The 23730-nt window shown below is 31.4% G+C and overlaps 2 protein-coding genes across 2 annotated transcripts; one reads left to right on the top strand and one right to left on the bottom strand.

Annotated features, from left to right (window-relative positions):
- Positions 1–1885: 1885 nt before the first annotated feature.
- Positions 1886–7368, bottom strand: LOTGIDRAFT_228315 (hypothetical protein; the record flags this gene model as incomplete). The annotated part of the gene is made up of 4 exons (XM_009053339.1): positions 1886–4368; positions 4624–4758; positions 4990–5280; positions 7260–7368. 4 exons carry the CDS (start codon positions 7366–7368, stop codon positions 1886–1888), a joined length of 3018 nt encoding a protein of 1005 aa, XP_009051587.1.
- A 9642-nt stretch (positions 7369–17010) lies between these two features.
- On the top strand, positions 17011–23504 carry LOTGIDRAFT_208879 (hypothetical protein; the record flags this gene model as incomplete). Its single annotated transcript, XM_009053338.1, has 5 exons — positions 17011–17114; positions 19242–19349; positions 19620–19785; positions 20172–20291; positions 22991–23504. 5 exons carry the CDS (start codon positions 17011–17013, stop codon positions 23066–23068), a joined length of 576 nt encoding a protein of 191 aa, XP_009051586.1. The 3' UTR covers positions 23069–23504.
- Between the last annotated feature and the right edge of the window lie 226 nt (positions 23505–23730).

Genomic DNA, 23730 nt, shown 5'->3' with positions numbered 1-23730 from the left:
CAGATAGTAGCTTATGATGGATTTTCTTTTTCTTTTCAGACCATTATGATCTCAATGAGAGATGAGTTTTATCTGAACCATTGTGTTTTCAATCTTATATTGCATATTATAACTTCTATTGGAATATGACTGCCTTGGAAAGTCAGTAAACATGGCTACATTGTGATGTTATTGTATAGTGCATAAATGAAGACAGTAATATTTATGAAATTTATTCTAATATCTCTGTTGACTGCCCATGTGTTGCTTTGTAGAATGTCATGAATTCAAATATTTTAATTTTACATTATTTCATTTAATATAATCAGAACATATTTGATGTGATGTGTTTGTAAATGTGATCAATTGTTATATATGCTATTTATTATGTTATTTATTAAAATAAACAGGAAAATACTGGTGATTTTAAACCTGTACAATAGCAGATTAATCTAAAAAAAAAACAATCCTGGTAAGATATGTTTAATAAAACATAAACATAAATAATAGTTATGATAAACATGATAATAAACAATGTTTAACATTAGAATATCACATGCAAAATAACTTTGATTTTATACAAATAATATACATGTACACTCATCACATCTTTTCACCAGTTAAAGTATTATTTACAATTACATCATTGGTTGTCAAATCAATATTTTTTTGTGGTGCTTTAAAGTTCAAAGTATTACAAAATAAAATAGTTTATGATTGAAACTAAATAAAATTTGTATGTTATTTACAAAGAGGATTTATTTAAATGCATGAAATTCTTTGTTCTTTAATAGTTAACAGAAAAAAGAAGAATTCATAGTCTGATTTTTCAACAAGTTACAATTTAGATGATTATATACCAATGCTGATGTTATGCAAACTCTGAAAGCTGTTAGACTTGCAATAAGAAAACATTTCTTCAATTTAAATTGAAAAAATATTTTAATTATTATATAAAATGTCATATTATTAAGTAATGTACTGTAAGGATCTGAACAATTTTATTGCCTTGTTATAACCATGTTAATTCCTCAATTAAAATAGTGTTCTTTTTGACACCACAATAAAAATACATAATTGTTAATACATTCATTCATTCTTCTATATATTTCATTCATTCATTTTGTCTACAGCACTCAGATGCTTTCACAAGCTTTATATATTATGCAGTTATTCAGAATATGTTCATGCAAAACATGCAACTACATCTACAAACATTTTTTACCCTTTATATAATAATTTCATAGTTAAAAGTTTTCATCATCATGTACATTGTATATAATAATATTTTTCTTTGCTAAATGATAAAACTCATTTTCAGCTATCTGAAGGAAACATCCAGTTCCCCTAGAATATATGTATGTCCTCAAAAAGGGGAATCAGCTCAGTCAAATTGAGCTCTATCACCTGATAAAGTAAATATTAAAATGACTTAATGGCTTAGAATAATTTACCAAGTGCATCAAGAAATTCGGTAGCTTAAATTGTAAAATGATGTTCTTTTTGACATCAAATTAAAATAGTTTTGATTGACATGATTAAAATACAGTGCATGAATATTGCTTAATGAAGGTATGTGTCTTATCATAAGTGATAATCCAATACAAAAGAAAATCAGTGAGCAAGTGCCAGCAATTCAGAAATACAATAACAATAAAAAACTTATTTTCCCTGGAAGAAGTCAATAAATATATTTACAATCCTGAGACAAAATGACAAAGAAAAAAGATAAATTTTAAAACAAAGTACACCTGTAGATTTTATATGAGAAAAAAATTGAGGCTATCAATGCACGTTATTTGAATGCAGTTGTAAGGTAAAGTTGAAACATTGAAATGAATCTGTTATTAATTAGAGTTTGCCCTATAATGTTCAAGGCTCATGGTGATTTGATTCACTCTAACTACTAGACATAGCTACTTAAACTTGTGGGTCTTAATTTGACATATACATTAGGATTGTCTTGTGGACTATCTGTATTATACTTATACACATAACCATTGAGTCTTGTGGGTTCCTGACTAACACCAGCTTCATTCAATGGTGGCACAGTTTCATTTGTCATATCAGAAACACAACCGATAATATTTGGTCGAGATAAAACTATACCAGTACTTTCTGCTGTTTGTATATTAGACACTGGATAAGACTGTCTCTTTTTACTACGTGAAGATGAACTTTTACCCTTACGTCTGGGAACACAGTTAGAAGTGGATTCTTTACTCAGATCATTCCAAGTACCTGATTCTGACTCCTTGTGACAAGTTGGAAACATAGTTTTTGGTCGTGATTTTTGTCGAGTAGGGCTTGGACTATGATTGTTTTTATCTAAATAATTTAATTGACGTTTGACACCCGGTTTGATTTGTCGACTAGTTTTTAATTCTGGTGTTGGTTGTAATACTGATAAATCACATCGAGGAGCATGATCAGGTTTTGTTCTTTGGTTATCCAGTTCTTTACGTCCTCGACCTTCCTTGCTGCGACTAGAACCTTTTAAACAATCCAATTTAACACTATTATTACTAGTTGATTGAGAACTAGTACCGGCACTATTATCAATAAAACCATATTGTTTGATAGAACTACTTTGTTTCACACCTTTCCTTTTAGCAGTATCATGTTTTTTGCTTGTACTTTCACTGGATTTTGATGGACCAGCCTCAGGATTCACGGACCGCGTCTTTTTGGGTTTTTGAGCAGGTAAACTTCCAGTTGAAAATCGATTAGCTTTTGGTTTTTCTTTTTCTTTTTTTCGAGAGTTGTCCTTTAATTCTGAATTGAGTTTATTAAAATTTTTGATCAGAGCAGAGGCTCCAATAGGACCACCTACATCACTGACACAAAGCTGATTTTCATCACTCTGATCTAATGCTGGATTTTCTGCAACCTTAGCATCATTGTCTTCAGTAATTTTTGATACTGACTGATCTTGATGACTGGCAAAATTCCGTTTTGGAACTGTTCCTAAAAATGTCTCCACATTGCTTGTTAATTGTCTTAAGAAATTGGGTCTAATTGGAATATCAGGATATTGGGAATCACATCTTAAACTTTGGGTCATGGGTTTCGGAATCCGAAGTTCACCTGTTTCCGAACATATTGAGAAGATAGAGACCTCTGAAGTGACCGACTGAGATCGCTTAATTTGTAGTTCTTCAGGAGTTACAGGTGAATTAGGACTATCTAATTGTTTGGTTGGACTATGAGCAAGATTGTAAAGTCTTAAATTTCTCAGACGGGCTTCACTGGATTGAACTAAAGCTTGTCCATTGTTTTGAACTAGAATATTACTACACAAAGGAGTCACTTTATCACTTAGTGTGAGAGGTTGTAAATTTCCCCGCAAAAGATCTTGCCTTGAAGCTCCATCAGCTGCAGTTCTCAATGAAGCCTGTGGTGGTGAACCTGTTGATGTTGAAGGTGCATTAGAAATATCCTGAGTTGAGACATTCTTCCTCATTTCGACCAATGGAATTCCTTGTTCTGTTTCTGCTACTTCCCTTAAAGGAGATGGATTGCTAAATTGATGTTCATCAGTTGACCTAATTTGTCTTGGCAGTGAGGAAAATCTGTCATATTGACGAATTAATTTTTTAGGATCTGGTTGTTCAGTCATGGAAGCAGACATGACAGAATGAGGTAAACAATTTGCATATAATTCAGAAGGTTGACTAGACCTGATTTGATTTTGTTGAAGTAGAGGACTTTCCTGACAAGTAGATGGTTGTGTATTATTAAAGCTAGTTGAAGCTTGATGCTCATAAGAATAATATCTCTTTAACATTGTTTGATCCTCATCACAAGAGCACTCGTGTGAATCATCGCGAGAAGAACTCAATAGAGGAACACGTCCTGTAGGACTTGTTGGAGTACTATCAAGTTGATTGTCTATATAGCTTGCACAATTTCTATTTTGAGAAGCACTTGATGTATTAGCATATGTATGCATATTTCCACTTGAATCAGGTAAAACACAAACCCCACGAGTCACAGTATCACTAGTATTTGTACTTCTGCGCATATTTTCATTTTCAATACGACATTCCACATTTGGAGTAGCACTTGTTTGAACACATTGAGAACTAGCTTCTGTATTATTATTATTTTCCATGTTAATTGAACACTGCCGAGGCGTTGGAGCACTATTTTCTTCAGTTATAGCACGATTGATCTCATTGTTATTCAAAGGACTAAGAGGATTTTGATCTATCTCTTCATAAGGAGGTGGTGCTTCTCCAGGCATAATACGTGGATGTGGTTTAGGAGGTGAATAAGGAGGCGGAGGATCCTCATATGGAGGACATTCTATACCTAGAAATGTTTCTGGTATATAATGATCAGAATCTGCTTCCTCTAATTGTTGACGCCTCGCTTGAGCCTCAAATCCTGAAAAATTAAAAATAAACTTTGTAATCATTGAAGCTATGAGGAAAGAAGTGACAGTTAATCAATTATTATTTCAGCAAAACAGAAAACACATATAATCACATTTGTTAATAATACAATACAAGGACAAACAAGGACATGGTCCTCAATGGGTTCACCCCATGTTTTAATATGGCATCCGGCTGTAACAAAACTTGTTGAAAATGTTTGCTTCTCAAGCAACCAGGAGATTACATGTTTTAAAATTGAACTCACTTCTCATTGCTAGTAATAGACGTCTCTGTCTTAACCTATGTACCATAAATAGTAATAAAGCTAAGACTAGAAAAGATGTAACAGTGCTAGCTACTAATCTTAATCCTAGATTAGTAATACTTTCATCTTCTAGAGCTGAAAAAAAATAACATCTGGTTAGAATCTTAATAACACTGGGTTATCTGACACTTTCCTTAATAAGAATATTTAACTAGATCGAAGTGAAAATAAAATGTCTGCATCTTATCTTAGTTCTTCCATTGGAAAAATACAAGGAAATTTTTTTTAACTTTACTCCAAAATTGAGAAATGATAAGTAACAAAAATCTTGAAATTTTAATCCACAGATTATATAAATTGCCTTACCTCTTCCACCATCCAATTCAGGATTAGTGACATTAAAAATATTACCAGGTCCTCCACCTTGTACATTGTTTCCAGATCCAGATTTTATACATTTATATTCACAGCAGACACCTTCAATCTGTTCCCATAATTCACAGTTTCCTGGTGGAGAACAGGCTACAGATTTACACATAATCCGGAACCCTTTATCACAAATACATGTCATACATGGGTCTTCTTTATTGGGTACATATTTTTCTCCATTATTCACAGGGTTACCTTGAAAATCGTAACACTGTGCACTATCCATACCTGAAAGTATACAAGAAATCATTATGATGATAGGGTATACATGCATATATTTACAACCAAAGAGAAGTCTCACTAAAATAAATCACAATAAATCGCCAGATCACATTTTAAATCAAATAATAAAACACAGTATCATCAGTATCAATAAAACTTTATAATGGATATCAGTATCCATTAAAATATCAAAGTACATGATAAATCTCAATCTAGGTAAACCAAAATAAGGTAGGGAAAAAATTACACTTAATCCAACAAGAAAAATAACATAATAATGAAATAAAAAAAACTTCACCCTGAATCCAACTTTTAAAGTACATGGCTGTATTATATCACATTAAAGAAGTCTTAAACTCTTGAATTCAAGTTAGAAGAAGATAATAAATGTATTAAGTGCGAAGTTAAAAGTAGAAGTTTATGTTTTGTAGTGTATCACAGTTTGATAACATACTGTTACCTCATTATCTGCCATGTAGTGATGAGAAACAGCTAGCAACCATATAAATAACTCAAACCAAAACTGCTCATCATAGCATTCAAATTTGGTGAAGTTTAGACTTCAATTTTTAAACAGATGGTAAGAAATAGATAATTTTGGTAAGTACAGGTTTAACCTATTATTAAGGATATAAATTGTATTAACTTATACCAGTTTTATAAACCCCCCACTACTCCTTTTGTCCTTCTCATCAATTCTTATGATCAGAACAATATTTTATCAAGGACATTTAAATAGTTCTTTAAATCAATAATAAAATATTGTTACTATTAAAATAGTGCTCAATACATTAATTGCATAGCGATATAGAAATATTAAAACAGTCAAACCTAAAAAACAGCCACAATCCCTATGATAGGACCAAAGTTTGAATGCGAGGGACAGGTCTCCTATCCATCACATTAAAATTATTCAATTCTTGACTTATCCCATTTTATTACTGTATATAAAGAGAAGCTGAGATAGTCTAGATACAAGTGGCAGCTGTTTAAAGATAAGTGTATTATTTACTACAGACATGACAGACAACAGAAATGAAATATCAAATGGTCACTATACTTGAACTATTCGGTTGAAAGAAAAATCAATGAATATTGTATGTATGTTATTGTGGCCTAAAGGGAAATCTTGTTAAATAATGAATTGTATCATTTAACAATGTTCTTCTCTCAATAATAAGTGTTAATGATTGGTTCAAGAGACAACATCCAACATTAATGGAACCAGGCCAGTAGGCTTCAGTGTATCACAATTAAAAGCTGTACTTTGACCCATCTGTTCTCAATGTTCAAACAGAAAATATGAGCTCTACTTCAGCACTTACTGAACAGAGTTTTACATTTCATACAATAACAATTTTCTAACAAATGTTCACATCCTTATATTCTCCTCAAGCAAATGAAGAATTAAGTAGGATTTTCCAATCAAACTTTTCTTTTCAACTGATAAAGGGTCATTGCAGTGCACAGTCTGTAGCACACATAACAACCTTTAATCATACTTTAAAAAATAAATCTCTTTAAATTGAGGTTTTATCTTTGTTATCAGCTGTTTGTTGACATAAAAGACATCTATTTGTTTATAAAGCTATCTGTAGGTTGTGGATCAATAACTGTAATATAGAACCACACCTATTTATTCTTCTTCATTTGACCTGTAATTAAACCATTACCTAACTATAATAACTGGTATATCTTCAATAGACTACATTCTGTTTATATTCTCACAATTTCACTGTAACTTAGAAAGACTGCAATTACATTAGCAATTGATAACAATTTCTACTTTTTCTCAAACTAATATTGGTACAAAATATAAAAATTGCCAGCCAAATGAACAACAGTTAAAACTATCAAGGAACAGACCTGCTGAGCCACAGTTTTCTAGGTAAGGACATTAGGGACAGGATGTTAATCCTGATAAGATAATTCTATACACCTATGTATTTAATCCTTAAGCCAGTGTGTAGATATACTGACCTCACCTGGCGTAAGACAGAGAAACAATTGGTTGAAGGAACTGTTGCAAGTTTTAATAGGTAAAGCAGGTGTTGTTTTTTTCCTGATTCCTAGATTCTCTAGGATCAATATCATGTCTATGCTTAAAATTCAGATTGTCTATTGAAATATAGCCATTTTTCACTAATTATTCAATGTGATAATATTGTTCATACATAATAATAGTAAAATATTCAACAGACTTGTAGTCAACTGTGAAATCAATGCAATTTCATAAAATTCCAATAAAGCTTGTGAATAAATCACTCTGAATGAATTCTGCTTTCTATTCAAGTTGGTTCAGTACAAATCAATTTTTAATCAACACAAACCTACTGACCTACAGTTTAATTTTCCTACTAAGCTACTGTTCAGTAAGCTCACTTTCTTTCTTCTGGATTCAGTCTCTAATAGTTAAAATATAACAGAAAGAGAAAATTGGAATCATTTTCCAATGATAGTTCAGGATTTAAAATGACATAGTGTTTTACAATGGCATTTTACTCATGGTCCTGGATATCTATAATTCTGAATATAGACTCTTCACTCCTGTCCAGTAAAGGAAGAGTACTTGATACTGTTCCAAAAGTAAGTTCCATGTCACATTCAAATTCCAAATCACTCAATTGCTCACAAGATGTATCATCAGCCTTCATAAACTAAAACATTTGTATAATGTGCACATAGTAAATAGGATATATTTGTTTGAAATACTTTGGTAGCTTAAGGATATTAATGTGAAAGTGTCAAACAGAAAGTTAAATCCTTGAGAAAGATTTGATATGAACAATAAGATGATAGTTTACTAGGATCAGACACCATTAACTTACTGTCACTTGACAGCTACAACACAATTAACCACTTGAAATATATCAAGATTATCAAAAGGATCACTGTCAAATATAGAATTAATTTTAAATATCAAATTGTAATCTTTTGTTTTATTTTCATGGCTAAATGTGTAGTATAGTCTACTTTATTGTATATATTTCAATACCACACTTTATTCAGGATGTGTTGTTTGAACATCCATGAAGATGCATAATAATCTTTCAGCAACCATATTATGTTATAAATAAAAGTTATACCAAAAATTTAAGATTCAATCAATAATAGAAACCCAAAGAAATTATGAAGAAGATTTTGAAAACTTTTATATGTAGAAGTGACAATGATAGCACGGGTTTTTGCTATTCATATTTACAAAGTCAGACGCCTGAATGTCTTGAAATTCCAAACTAAGTGTTTTATGTCATGGCTATTGCAAAGGCCATTAGATATTATAAGCAGGTTTGGACATGTATTATTGACTCTATATTCTATCTTTTGAATTTTACTGTGGCAATTACAACTTTGGCTGTAAAAGAAAGCTATTTTGACTATTATCCACAGGTTATCACACAGCGTACTTGTGATGTGTCACTTGGGTCCCCTTCCAAAATTTTAATCAATGCCTTCAATCCACTTTGTCAGCTTCTATTTTCCAGTATTTTCTAATGACATTAGACTTTAAATTTGAATTTGTGGTTGGCACTTTTATATCAATTTAAAAGTATATGAATTGAATACCAGGGTCCATAATCTCCTAAAAAAACCTGGATCAAGTTTTGTCTTAAGTGTGGTATTTCTCGGAGTAAAGTTACAACAATTTTTCATAGGAAGATTTTTTGAGAAACAGGGCCAGTATTGTAAATAACTTTTTACTTCCTTTGATACCATCATTAAACTTAATAGCCTTATCTTTATTCTCTGATCTTTACTGAATCTTAGCTTGACTTAATATATTCAATTAGAGTGACTTATCTATTTAATAATATAAGATAATCTAGGCCTAATCTTTCGTTACCTTTTGATCTGAAAGACACGTTTTTGCTTTACTCTAATTACTGACAGGTCAATAATAATATATAATCAGTCATTGACATAAGGTTATGATGTATGTAACACAAATAAAAAGGCAAACGGTCACCAGTAATATCAGCCAAAACCATCATTGGCAACTAGAAAATAACAATTATCAAGAATCCTGAATTTTGAAAAAAGGAAGAGTAAAGCAACCAATAGAAAATGTAAAAGAAGAACATTCAAATCTGCATTTAAATCAAAAATGGTAGGCCCCCTACTGGTAATATTTTGGACAATGTAACCAGATAACTAGAAGTGTCAAAGTCAGAGAACATCCATGATAGACCTTAGGGGAAACAGGGTTCTCTGTCTCTCTATACAAACTTCTGATCATTTAAAACACATATATGAAAAATTTCCAGGGTAAAAAAGGTAACTTAGGTGCCAGGAAATTGTTGCAAGAAACATAACAGATATGAAATCTATTGTATCTTAAACAAGTATGGTCACAACCTAGTAATTGACAATCAAAGGCAATAATAAAAAATTGTTAATATGAAATGGTTTTTCTCAGTAAAATTTGAATTTTCCTGTACAGTTGTAATTACATTTCCAGGCATGAAAGTATCTAAAAAATTACAACTGAACGATAACATCACAAATAGTTTCCTCTTATTCATTCCAGTTGAAAACACATCAAAGTGAGAAATATGATATTGACTGTAGAATAGTTCAAATGGAATCAACATTACACCAATCAAAACGATGAAAGAACTGCATGAAATACTATTATGAGTATTTTACTAGACCGCCAGGAATAGCAGCATGGCATAAAATAAACATAAAAAACATTCATAAATTCCTTGTTCTCAACAATACAATATGAATGATATTACTCAGAAAATATGATTCAGACTTGGATAGGAATTGAACAAGGAAATAAAGATATCAGGAGAGAACTGTATGGTCACCTTACCAATCTAAACTGTTTCAATAGTAAGGATGACATTATCATTTGATCATCAAATAAATTGACACCAAGACTCAAATCATCTTCAAAGGTCATATAAAGAGATACTTAACCAAGCAAAGGATAATTTTCAACCATTGGAATTATGCATGATTGTAATGAATGCAAAGCATTGTATGATTCTTATAATCAAATTTACATGTATGATTTTAAACAATCGAAATTATGATGTATGTATGATTTTTACTGATCACATTTACACATAAGTTTTTGATGATGACATTAACATATATGAATTTTGATGATCACATTTACATGTAAGATTTCTAACAATCACATGCACATGTATGATTTATGGGTTATCACAAGTACCCGGTATGATTTTTAATGCTTACATTTACATGTATGATTTTTAATGCTTACATTTACATGTATGATTTTTAATGCTTACATTTACATGTATGATTTTTAATGCTTACATTTACATGTATGCTTTTTAATGCTTACATTTACATGTATGATTTTTAATGCTTACATTTACATGTATGCTTTTTAATGCTTACATTTACATGTATGATTTTTGATGATCACATTTAAGTGTATGATTTTCATTGATATAGGCAGGTCTTACCAAACTTTAATCTCTTCATTTCAAATGAATGCTGTGACTGACTGTAGACTTGACAATGGTTTAATCTAAGGGGCATCAGGGATTAACTCATTGATATGCAACAACTTAATTAATAAGAATCCTTGAGGAAGTAAAACATTGCAAAACTTATCCTAAAATGAAATCTTTGTCCAGAATATGACGTCAAAACCTCATTTAATTAATGTCTTATAGAAATTGGTTGTAACTTAATCCATCCTGATTACAGGAAAAAATCAAGTTATGAAACATTCTGCCTGAAGGTAATTACTACATGATTTCTTATTTGTATTGCTGGCCTACAGTACAATTAACTATATGTCAGTAGAAAGCCAAGTATTTGACGTCAAATTCTAATGCCAACAACATACTATGTTGTAGGAGTAATGCTTTATGATGTCAAGCGTAGGAGCAATGACATCTGAATATTCCCTATTTTCCCAATCAAGAATCTAACAACCTAATTCCATGTTCTACTTTATTGTTTAGTGCCACCCACGTGCTTTGTACTCAACACAGACTTAATTAAACATGCAATGAGTTCACGCCTTAAACATTACAAAAATTATCAATTGATTCTCAAAACAAACAGACAATTTTGTGTAATGTAAACAGGCAATCCTCAAGGAACAACTACACAAAAATACTTTTTGAACAGGGTAACAATGTGAAATAGTGTCAATACCATTTGATACAGTGATGTAGACATTTAAGAAATATACCATTTATTTGGCTCAAACTTAGAGAATCAATGATATTAGTTTATAATAAATATCAAGTGTTGACAAAGACATAAGATACTAACTAATATCCCATATAAAGACAATAGACTGTCATTAAGACGGTCAATAAGTGGTCATTGATGGAAGACTAGGTTCAGATAAGTCAGTATCAGACTACTAATACTAGTAGACACTGGACAACTAAAATGAGGTTTATGACTCCTACTTTTTGAAAGATTTGGCTAATGAAAACGATGAAAGCAATGAGGACAATTTTACCAAGCAAGAATGTTGAAAATCATTTACTCTTTTTCAAATAATTTGACATTTATTTGACAGGCATCACCTATTTTCAAGTTTAACAGATGGAAGTCCATTATCAACGTTCTGAAAACCAATTTATGGACTCAATTAGTCTTATAACATATATGTCATATTTTAGCTGAACGTTAATATTTTGAAAAGTTTATATAGTTAGTTTTTAAGTTCACTTTTACATGGTTTATGTAAATAGGGAAAACAATGTTACATAGTACAATATTTGTCCATATTTGGGTTTTTCTTTCAGTAATGAAGAATAAGAGAAAACAATATCAAAAATCAAAAGATACACTTAGCAAATTGATAGATGAGACTCCTTGTGTGTGATAGAGAAACAGCACATAAATCAATAACAATTTACCTTGAGCTGACAATAAACTTGATCCAAACACACAAGTTCCAAGATACAGACACGCCATTCCATTGTTTTCTTTATTCTTCAAACACACAAAATAACTGGCTCGTAACAAACCAAAAGGTAAACATTTTTCAAATTCTCAATAGACAGGTTGAGCACACCAGTTGATCCTGAATATAAACACTGGATAATCCTTTAACTTTTGATACAGACGTCAACTTACATCGACTCTCTGTACAGAAATGTTTTCACCTAATTAATGTTTTAAGAAAGATGACGTAGAATATGAGACATCCTATTACATCAAGCCAATTAAAATATATGTCTAAATCAAAACACAACCCTAAAGAAAGAATTTCAACACTACACTTTGACTTGCAACATCAGGATGTCACAAATAACAAGCACAACTGTGGCATTCATTAAATGAAATTTATCAGATACTGGTTGGCAGAAATGACCAAAGGCAACATCTCTTAATTTGTCATTGAAAGTCCACGAGGTATAACTATTCATAGACTGAAGGGAATTAATAGCTCGTGTGACACTGTATTCCTCACTGTGAAAAAAAGTCAATAACCAAAACAAACCTAATGAAGGCTCATTATTTTAGCTGATGTTAAGTAATTGGCTATGTGATAATCAGGTCCAGTAATTAATAGAATTCTTTATTCTTTAACTCAGCAACATCATCCTATTACTAGAAATGCCCAGAAGTTCTTGATGAAAAATAAATTTCTTAAAGCATTAGTACTTAAAGATATTATGATGTTTGTAACCTATAAAAGTCTACTTTAAAGTTCGTGTACCTCAACTCAGAATAAAAAATAATCAGATAAATAATCTTTTATTTCATACGTTCCAAGAGTTAAATTAGCAACAAACCTAAAATAATCTGAACATTCACAAAATTGAATAAAAAATCACCTCTATTGACAAGTCTCCTAAAATGACCTCCAAAATAACTTTCACTTGGTTTTAGGACAACTATGAATATAGTGAAATATACACAGATTATAAATATCAATGAAACAATAAATGTCAAGGGCTAATAGAATTAATTCAAATTCCATGTTCCAAAAAAAAGGGGTAAATTACTTAATATTCATGATACATCTAAAGAATTTGACAAATTGCCAAACATTTATCACATAATAAATAATGTTAAACAATAACATTTATAATTGATATTTATGAGGACCTTTAAATTATGGCTCCATAAACAAGTTTCAATTACTATGTTGTTGTAAATAAAGACTAAGAAAACAATATAGCATTCCAGTAGATCTAAAACAGAGATATCACAATTGTAGGATAAGTAATTTACCAAAGATATATTTTAATTTTTGTCAAAGAATTTACAGATAAAGAACAAAATTCAAGAACCATAGAGGTGAATGATACAGGCAAACCATTTTGGCAGATCTGTTACTGTTTTAACCAAATTTGTGTTACCGTTTTGGCAGGTCTGTTACCGTTTTGACTATTAAAATTTGTTACCGTTTTGACGTGTTACCATTTAAACTGGATACCAGACATAGTAATAGAGACAGAAAAAAAGAAGAAAATAAACACACAAAAATAAAAAAAAAGCACACAAAAAATGAAAGATGAATTTGATAAGATTTTGTCCTGGTCCTAGGTTATAAATGACTTTATGAGATTCATATATTCTTTGTTCCACTAAAAGGAGAAATATCATTCCATTAACTATATCATCAGATTTCATAAATTAAAATTGTAAGATTATGATTGAAGTTGTTGTTTGTGTTTATGTCAGCCAGCAACTGCTTCAGATAAAGATATCTGTTTTCCAAAGATGATATTTCTTACAGCAGGGATAAGTTTACATGAAGAACTTTTTGATTGAACACTCTACCATTGAATTGGGATCATTTCAATATGAGTATCAATAATAACCATAATCCTATATAGACCTATATATTATTTCTGTTACATTTTCAATCATCACTGTATAACATGCAAATGAGATTTTTTTTTTACTCCACTGAAGAAATGACAGATGAAATGCTAGAATATTGTTGATTACATTCCTCAAGAGACTAACACATATATGAAAGTCTTCTTAGCAATAACCTAAACTGCTAATACCATACCAAGGGAAAATGGCTTCTTCTTTAACTCTCCATGTAGCCAAGAATCTATAGCTAGGAAAGATCAAAATAAGCTTATAAAATTTTTCTTATTTTGATACAAGAAATGTGACAGTTGTCACAAAAAAAATGATCAATGATTCAGTTTCCCTGACTTGCCGCTGTAAAAAGTAGCTTTGAGATAGATAAAAGGCAGTTTGTTTCAGGCCAAAATCCAGCATGGTTATCTTCATTTCCTACTTAGTCAATAGTGATAAAAATAAACGCTAATCATATGTATTTTTTACTAGTAAGAGTAGATATTCCATTGAAACATGTAATTTATACATGAGTTGAGGCAATAAAGGCTGTAAAATATTCCAGTGAGTCAGTCTATACAGATAGCAGATTATACATGTAGTCTTGTTATCAAACTAGCTTTATCAATAAACTATCAATTATATTAATAATATTATAACAGAATAATCCTAGACACTAGTAATGTAGTCATGTTATCTTTCCATGAACACTTAAGCCAAACATTGTGATGTATTATTTGCTTCACAATAATTTCTTGAGACCTTTTCGAATTGCATAATGCATAGCTTTTGTTATAGGTATCAGAACATATAGCACTGTCAGAAGACACAAGTGTTGAGAGCTCAAAAGAAATATACTTAACACTCTGAATCTTTCCTCAGAACATTAAAAAAGCTATCCAGATCATTTAAAGCATCCTTGAAAAAGGCCAGGGAGATTTTGCAGATCCAAAGTAAAAACCACTGAATAAACAAATGAATGCAAAGTTTCAAAGCTTACCATTAATAACCAAACACTACTATACCAGTAAAACAATATTTATCCTCTCAACACTGACCGACCAAAAACACATAAAAGTAATAACAACTTTTTCATTAGTTCTCAAAATAACAGGCAAATTCAGTATAAAATTTCCATTTCCAACTACATGTCCTCAAAATTTGAATTCAAAAAGCTTTTCTTATAACAAAACTCCATTTATGAATGAAACAGTAGCTAAATGGGAACCATGACATTCAAAATAGATAATCTTTCATAATGAAGAAAAGAAACCAATTTTTATCATGTATAGTTTTTATTTCACAATTCACAAATCTTTGCAATAAAATTTTCAATTGGTTCATAGGTTTACTTCAGTTAAGTACTTGACCATGGTAATCTCACAACAATAAACAAACAAATCAGCTTCTTATTGTGTTAATTATATAAAATTCTAATCAATTTAAAGATTTACTTTGACAGCCATTTATCATGAAAAAATTTCACACATCCCTAAACACTTTACTCTTATCTTAATCCTCACCTGGACAAGAAGACTAATATTATTTCAAGGCTCACACCTTGAGAACAATTTAAAGTTATGGCAGATATGCTAAAAGTGCAATTAGCACCTAGTTATCACCCTCATCTATAAGTTAGGAAACAATACTGCTAATAAGTTTTTGATTAATGAGATCAAATAATATATGGATCACAAATATCCAATGTTGCGCAGATTACAATTATGGATACAAATATGAATTCTCAGTAAGATTGTGACGTGACATCAAAAATGTTCCAAAAAAAAAAAAAATACAACTAAAATGATATTGTAGCACAGTTAAATTTTCAATGTCATTTAATTATGAATAATATCAAACATCCAAAGTAGACAACAGCATGAGCTGAACGTGAAGCCAGGAGAGGGGATTTGAAGAATTGAAGGGGCCTATGTATAACTGTTCATGATGAAGACAGGCCTTTTTATAATATGACTTTTTATCTCAGATTAGTGAATGTAATATTTGGTATGGTAGGCCTACATTATGATCTAGAATCACATGATTATTTTTTTACCATCAATATCAATAGGCCTACAATTCGATATACTAAAAAATCAATGTTGTAGGCCTACAACAATATTTTTAGCAGAGACCTAGGCCTACACCTCACCCTATGAGACCAGATAAAGTAATAATGGAGCAATAATAATCATTTCAACATTAACAATAATTCATATTTTGAAGCTCAAATTTCATGCCTGTCTTACTGGTCAATTAGATTTAAAAATAAATATAAATTTAATGATATGCAAATGCCTGAAAAAGGGAACAGCTCAAATACAGCACAATTTCAATGAACACATCTCTTCAAAAACTCTTAATATAACACCTTAGAATATGAAATTGTTTGCAATCATTCTCATACCATTGACCTGATGCCTTTTGATGACTGTAACCTGGTTGTAGTAAGCCTATCTTGTTGAACATGAAGAGGAAATACCATTCAACAAGTCATTATATTGTTTTGTATATTTATATCAAATTATCCAATTCAACATTATAAACAATTCCAAAATAATAGTTTACACAAAATGACAATCATTTTTAAACTTACCATGGCTTGTTCTCAGAAACATAAGAGCTGGTAAAATAAAACTGACACACAACATAGCGGTGTCAAAACAGTTTGACATGGTGTCTCTAATTTCAGTAATATCCAACAAAAAGCAGCTGAATATTATCACACGAAGTCTCCTTTATATTCTACATTGTCTGAATATATTGAAACCTTCAAAACACAAGAAATAAAATACGATTTACATGATAAATTATCTGATAATTTCACGTCTTCAATAAATTACTCTACTCTCGTAGAATCGCGCAAGTGCACGAGATTACACGAAATCCAAGATGTCAGCCCCCATATATCTAATAATTATTTGTAAACACTGATATTAAATGCCAAAGATAGGGTACAAAATGAGTTTTAGCAAGCCAGAAAATGAGACTTGTTTTGAAAAGCTCTTGCGAGAATACAATGATCTTCTACAACGCAAGCCAGTTCTTACCAAAGCAGTTTCTAGGTAAAGACTGATGTACCGCCGTAGGCCTTCAACTACAACAAGTCTTGAATTTTCAAAATATACAGTGGTGTAACCTATTTTCGTGGATATAAGGATTCAACACCGAATTTCGTCAAAGTTAAAAAAAACGAAAAAAAATTTTTATGTCTTAGATGTTTCCTCAGATATTCTACAAAATAATAGAAATTGGTTTATTTCGATTTTCTTAATGAATCCTTCACTTTGACCCATATTTCATGAGCAACCAACTCGGGAACGGCGGCAGAATGCGTCACCTATTTTCGTGTACAATGTTTGATCTATAAATAAGTCTAGATAAACACGTTGTATGGATACCGGGTGGTATAATTAACTTCTCTTAGTATTTATCTTTAATATCAATTCATTATAACTAGTGACAATTCATTCAAAGAACCACGATTTTAAAAAAATAATAGTGACTGACAAAATAAGATACGTAGCGTGATTTATTGCTAAAAGTCACTGAAACAACATAAGAATATGGTCCACTTTGTGTTCCATAGAAATTTTCTGCTGACACGGAATCCGCTAGTTGATCACGTGATTTCATTCGTTGGATTATATTCTAGCAGACGACATTTGGAATTTCGATTACCGCTCGGGATTATAATGAAATTTGTCCGATAAAAAATGGTGACGTTTGGTAATAAGTGAAATCCGCCATTTTGTATTTGTCAAAGTATACATTAATACATTTTACCTTGCTTGAAACTACTGGATTCATTCTACTAGCTGATATTGTACAGAAAACCCATGTTTATTAAAACAAACTAATGCGGAGGTCGCGCAAGGTCGCTCACGTAAATTATTAATCATTTCCGAAAATCCACGAATAATAGGTTTCCACGAAATTAGGTTACTCGACTTGTATACACGTAATAATGCTTCCATTGCTTTTGGGAGGAGTGGACTCAATGATTCTCAAAATTATGAAAAATTAAAGTGAACGTTTTTTGATCTTTTTAAATACCCCAACTCAAATATTATATTAGGGCTACCGTAGCAAAGCTACCAGTATCCTGTCTGACGAAATTGAGTTAAATTTGTTGACTTTTTGCAAACTTAATGTATCATAGTATTTCTTTAAACTTCATGACAACCCTATATAACAACAGTGTTACAATGTAGCTTATTAACAATGTTATACATCCAACTGATTACAGTTTTGTACAAATATCAAAGACAAAATGCACTCAACTGGGAAAATATGAAAGACATGTTCCAATAACAGGTCAATGAAATGCCCATTTTTCAAAAATGAAGTATGGTCTTGTACTGTATTATCAGTGTAAACAATCATCAGAGTATTTTGTGATTGGTCAGTTTGTGACTCGTGAGGCAACTTCATCGGTCAAAGGGCACCACGTTTTGTTTGAAAGCACGATAAACATCCACCTACCGAAAATTTTTGAGAAAATGCACCGATAAGTTTCGATTTTCAAAGATATACACCGGTAATGCATTACAGAACTTTTGGAAATAGAAAATGGCTACCCTCTAAAACATGATTGTCATTAAAAACAACTGATGATTGAAATAAATTTATTGCATGAATACAATAACTTAGATTTAATCATACTTCAATTTGACAGGAAAGTGCCATTTTTGTTTATTTCCAGTATACACCTATAATATATTACACCATCATACCTGTTCGACATGAAATTTGAGGCCATTTCCTAGTTGTTTGTTGGGGAACCCACATACAGAAATCTTTGCCATTAAAAATTTAATTAAAAATTATATAATCAATTATGACATCTTCACCACTGTCACTTTGGCAAATTTCTAGTCAAGTTCTTTAAGTCCTGGCCCGGAGCTGCCCATCCCATTCCCTCCCCCCCCCCCCCCTACGGCCTTAGCCACAACAATTCTGTGGTCCCCACCTGTGGATGATTCACAGAAACATGTCTAAAATTTGCATAAGCTAGTAATGGCAGTATTGATTAACCAAATAGGCTGACGAAATTAATGCATAGGAACATTTTGTAAGAATTTTTATCAAGACTTTTTAGATTAGCTCTGAAACTTGACCAATTACAATCTTAATTGATCATTGAATGTAAAACATTTTTATCCATATTTGCCTTGAATGTTTTTTTACAGCTCAATAATATCTGCAGTGGGTAATATATTGTCTCAGTTGCTAGCACCCCATGCTGGTAGTGGTGGTAAGATTGTGTGGAGAAGTACTTTCGCCTACTCATGTTTTGCGTAAGTAGCATGAATCTTCAGAAGGATTTGATTTAAACCCACAAATCTTCTAAAACAGTGTCCAAGATTTATTAATCATTTGTTTTCTTTTTAAAAAAGTTGAATTTGTTATATTATGTCTATTTAACTAGAAATTCATCTAATGTCATCACTCATCATGCTATTGTTAATAACTGCAAGGCCTGGAAGAGATAACAGTTTAAATTTTCAAGACAAAATATAATTGTTTAGAAAATATGAAACTTCACATTGATCACTGTTTATTTTCAGATTAATGTTTAATGGACCATTGTTACATTTTTTTCACCAGTATTTAGATAATGTAGTTCCTAAGAAGAAAGACAAGACCTCAGCAATGAAACGTGTTATTTTTGATAGATTTATATTTGCACCTCCGTATCTGTTTATATATTTATATGTAATTGCACTACTAGAGGTAAGTTAATCTAGATATTTCCTTTACTTGCTGATATAGCTCTATTTCCCTAGCACTTGTTGAGATTTAAATTCATTGATCTGGTTCTTTAGAAACCCAACAAAACATACAGTGGACGCTCTTAAAATTCTCATCTCCAGATAATAGGGATTTGATGTCTTTGGTTATAACTTCCGAGAAGGATGTTGATAATTGCCTTGATGTGATGGCAGTCAAAACTTTCAATGTCATGTTTTCTGGAATGCAAAATTCCATCCCTGTACCATTTCAAGAATTGATTCTTCAGAATAAAATAAACCAGTTATGTTTGAACTTCTTACAACGTGTCAAATACTTTTTTATTATTTATACTGATATATATGTTTTTTTGTGTTACTGTAACTCAGGGACATGGCACAAGTGGAGCTAAGCAAAGAATAAAAGAAGTATATTGGATGTTATTACAATTAAATTGGAAAATATGGACTTTTGTACAATATTTTAATTTAACTTACGTGCCAGCAAAGGTAAAGTAATAATTTCTATATTTCTACTGAAAGGTAAAAAAACTCAAATTGTCCCCAATGATAGGTTTACGCTAGCATTTTGCAACATACCACTGTATTTACGGGTGGCCATATAGTATAGTGTATTACAGCCTATGATTTTTTTGATTATCACATTTGTGAATCCTGTTTGTGAAAACTGTTTAATATAAGGCTTCTTTTTTCCATGGTTTGGGTAATGAAAAAATTCAGAAACTTAGTGAGACCAAAGTTTTGAGTTGAATATTTATTCTACTTAGAAAAACGCTACTCTTACTGTAAGCCATTAATTGCATGTCCTGATTAATTGCAGGGCGTTCGGATGTTTTCGTATTGATTTTTTTTTTTTTTTTTTTTTCGTCCACGACAGGCGGGTTTTCTCGGAAACGGCAACAGTTACGGCTCGTGGCTAATCCCAGCTTAAATGTAAAACGAAAATTTTCTGAGCAACATTACGCAAAATTGCAACAAACGGAAAAAGGACTCTAGACGCCATGTTTATCAACCGATTTTGATCGGGTTTTCTGCATCGTATTTCTTGTAACAAAGGACAAATGATAGCAGTTGAAAATTTTTGATTTTCGAAAATTCGTTGCCGTAATTAAGCAGAAAATACTATTTCGGTTGTAGTTTGGTGGATTGACTCGAAACTCACATGGTGTAGACTGCCGGCATAGTGGAATAAAAGCACACATTCAAAAAATTTTTATCACTTCCGGTTTCGATGTTAGTATCATCATCGGTGGTGAAATTGAGTTATGTCCAAAATAAAATATGCATTATATTACCAGCCTTAATACAAACTTGTTTAACTAAAAAAATCGCACCGGAAGTAACATGTAGGGCCGCCAATTTTGGTTTGCCTCATTTTCCAGAAATTGCTATTCAGAGGCCATTTATCATCCGATTTGCATAACTTTTGTGTCATACGATACGTTTAATGTCTGTCTAGAAAAAATGGGAAGCATAATTTTGATTTTCGGTTTTGCCTTTTTTGTACGACCTGATGTTTTTTTTCAAAGTTTGAAGGCTTATAACTCATGACCTTGAACTTTGATGACCTTTATATTGACTATGGTGATAAAGGCTGTCCTTGACCTTCTCATGACCTTTTGACCTTTGGTGTCAAACAACAACTTCTGGTTTTATAGGGGTCTAAATATGGTCAAAATGGCATTTTTGCAGTGCTGTATCCCCAATAGAAATCAAAGTTTAAATTGTTTTAAAGACACCCTCCCTTTTATATTCCTTTAAAATGTTTTGAGTCCAGTTGCAGTTTATAAATAAGCTCTAGGGTGGATTGAACCGTTTTATACTGTAAGTTAAGCTTACGGAAGCACATTAAAGGCATACCTCCACTTAATTTACCAACTTTCTAATTTCTTATCCGATTTTCATCATACTTGGAATGTATGTGTATAATCAAATTCTACATTTTATGGAATAATCGAATTTGCTTAGTGCGCATGCGCATTACTAACTTTCTTATTTCTTATCCGATTTTCATCAAACTTGGCATGTATGTGTATAATCGAATTTGCTTAGTGCGCATGCGCATTACCAACTTTCTTATTTCTTATCCGATTTTCACCAAACTTGGTATGTATGTGTATAAACCAGTTCTAAATTTGATGGAAATATTGAATTTTTGTTGTGCGCATACGCATTAACAACTGTCTTATTTCTTATCCGAATTTCACCAAACTTAGTATGTATGTGTATAATCGAATTTGCTTAGTGCGCATGCGCATTACCAACTTTCTTATTTCTTATCCGATTTTCACCAAACTTGGTATGTATGTGTATAATCGAATTTGCTTAGTGCGCATGCGCATTACCAACTTTCTTATTTATTATCCGATTTTCACCAAACTCGGTATGTTTGTGTATAATCTAATTCTAAATTTGATGGAATTATCGAATGTGCGTAGTGCGCATGCGCATTACCAACTTTCTTATTTCTTATCCGATTTTCACCAAACTTGGTATGTATGTGTATAAACCAGTTCTAAATTTGATGGAAATATTGAATTTTTGTTGTGCGCATGCGCATTAACAACTGTCTTATTTCTTATCCGAATTTCACCAAACTTAGTATGTATGTGTATAATCGAATTCTGAAATTGATGGAAATATTGAATTTTTGTTGTGCGCATGCGCATTACCAACTTTCTTATTTCTTATCCGAATTTCACCAAACTTGGTATGTATGTGTATAATCCAATTCTAAATTTGATGGAAATATTGAATTTTTGTTGTGCGCATACGCATTATCAACTTTCTTATTTCTTATCCGAATTTAATCAAACTTGCTAGGCATGTGTATAATCCATTTCTAAATTTGATGGAAATCATAAATTTTTGTTGTGCGCATGCGCATTACCAAATTTTGTATTTCTTATCCGGATTTCATCAAACTTGGTCTTTATTAATTGACAAATATTCTTTTATTCCTAGTCAATATACTATAAACTCCAGGCACTTTTGGATATTTGCATTTAGAGATGCAGAAAAGTATTTACATCAATGTAATTGCAATAGACCATCTTCGTATGTACCTGAATGTCGTAACCCGCCCTGCATCAGTACTGTTATTAGAACAGTTCTAGTTTGGTTTGAATTTGTGTTTTTTTATTTACATAAATGAATTTTACATTTAGCTTTTCACTTTTTTATTTCAGTATCGAGTGTTGTTTGGAAATCTAGTGTCTTTGATATGGACAACTTATATTTCTACAAAAAGAAATAATGCTCAATAAATAACTAGTTTTTAGGGTCAAGATAGGAAAAGGTTGCTGAATTCTGTGCAATATTCAGTTATTTCCCTTCTTACTAGACATTCCAATAGCAATGTATAATATTGTAATGCCTGGCCGATTTTTATCAAATTGTACATGGGTATAATCTAATAATTTGACATTGACTGTTAAGTGATGGGCATTTAAACGATTTCATTTTGGAAGGTTGAAGGTTTAGTCAACCTGATGATGGACTAAAAGCAATACCTAAAGGAATTTGTAGAGTCTATCACTTTGTTTTAATTTGGTGCTATGCTAATTAAATGCGTTTTAAATTTTTATAAGATTATATTAGTTACATGACAGATTGGTAATTGAAGGTTGTTTTTGTCTTGTTGATTTCTTTTGAATCTAGTCAGTCAAATGACGGCATGAATTAATAAATAATTTTTTATGCAAATTTATGTTCTGATGATCTACTACTTTTCGGAAAGGCCAAAACACATCTTACTTGCACAAAAACATAAGAAATCAAAGATTGATGGTCAGAAATATGCACCAATTATTGAGATTTTTCAATAAGATGGACAATTATGCAGTTTAAATACGTTGGTCATTAATACTTATTAAAAGCTGATAAGAGCCAACTTTCTAACCACTTACTCTTGGGGGTCAAAATAGAG

This window comes from Lottia gigantea (genome assembly GCF_000327385.1).
Source record: "Lottia gigantea unplaced genomic scaffold LOTGIsca_2, whole genome shotgun sequence".
Classification (NCBI taxonomy): Eukaryota; Metazoa; Mollusca; class Gastropoda; family Lottiidae; genus Lottia; species Lottia gigantea.
This window is presented reverse-complemented; position numbering and strand designations above follow the sequence as displayed.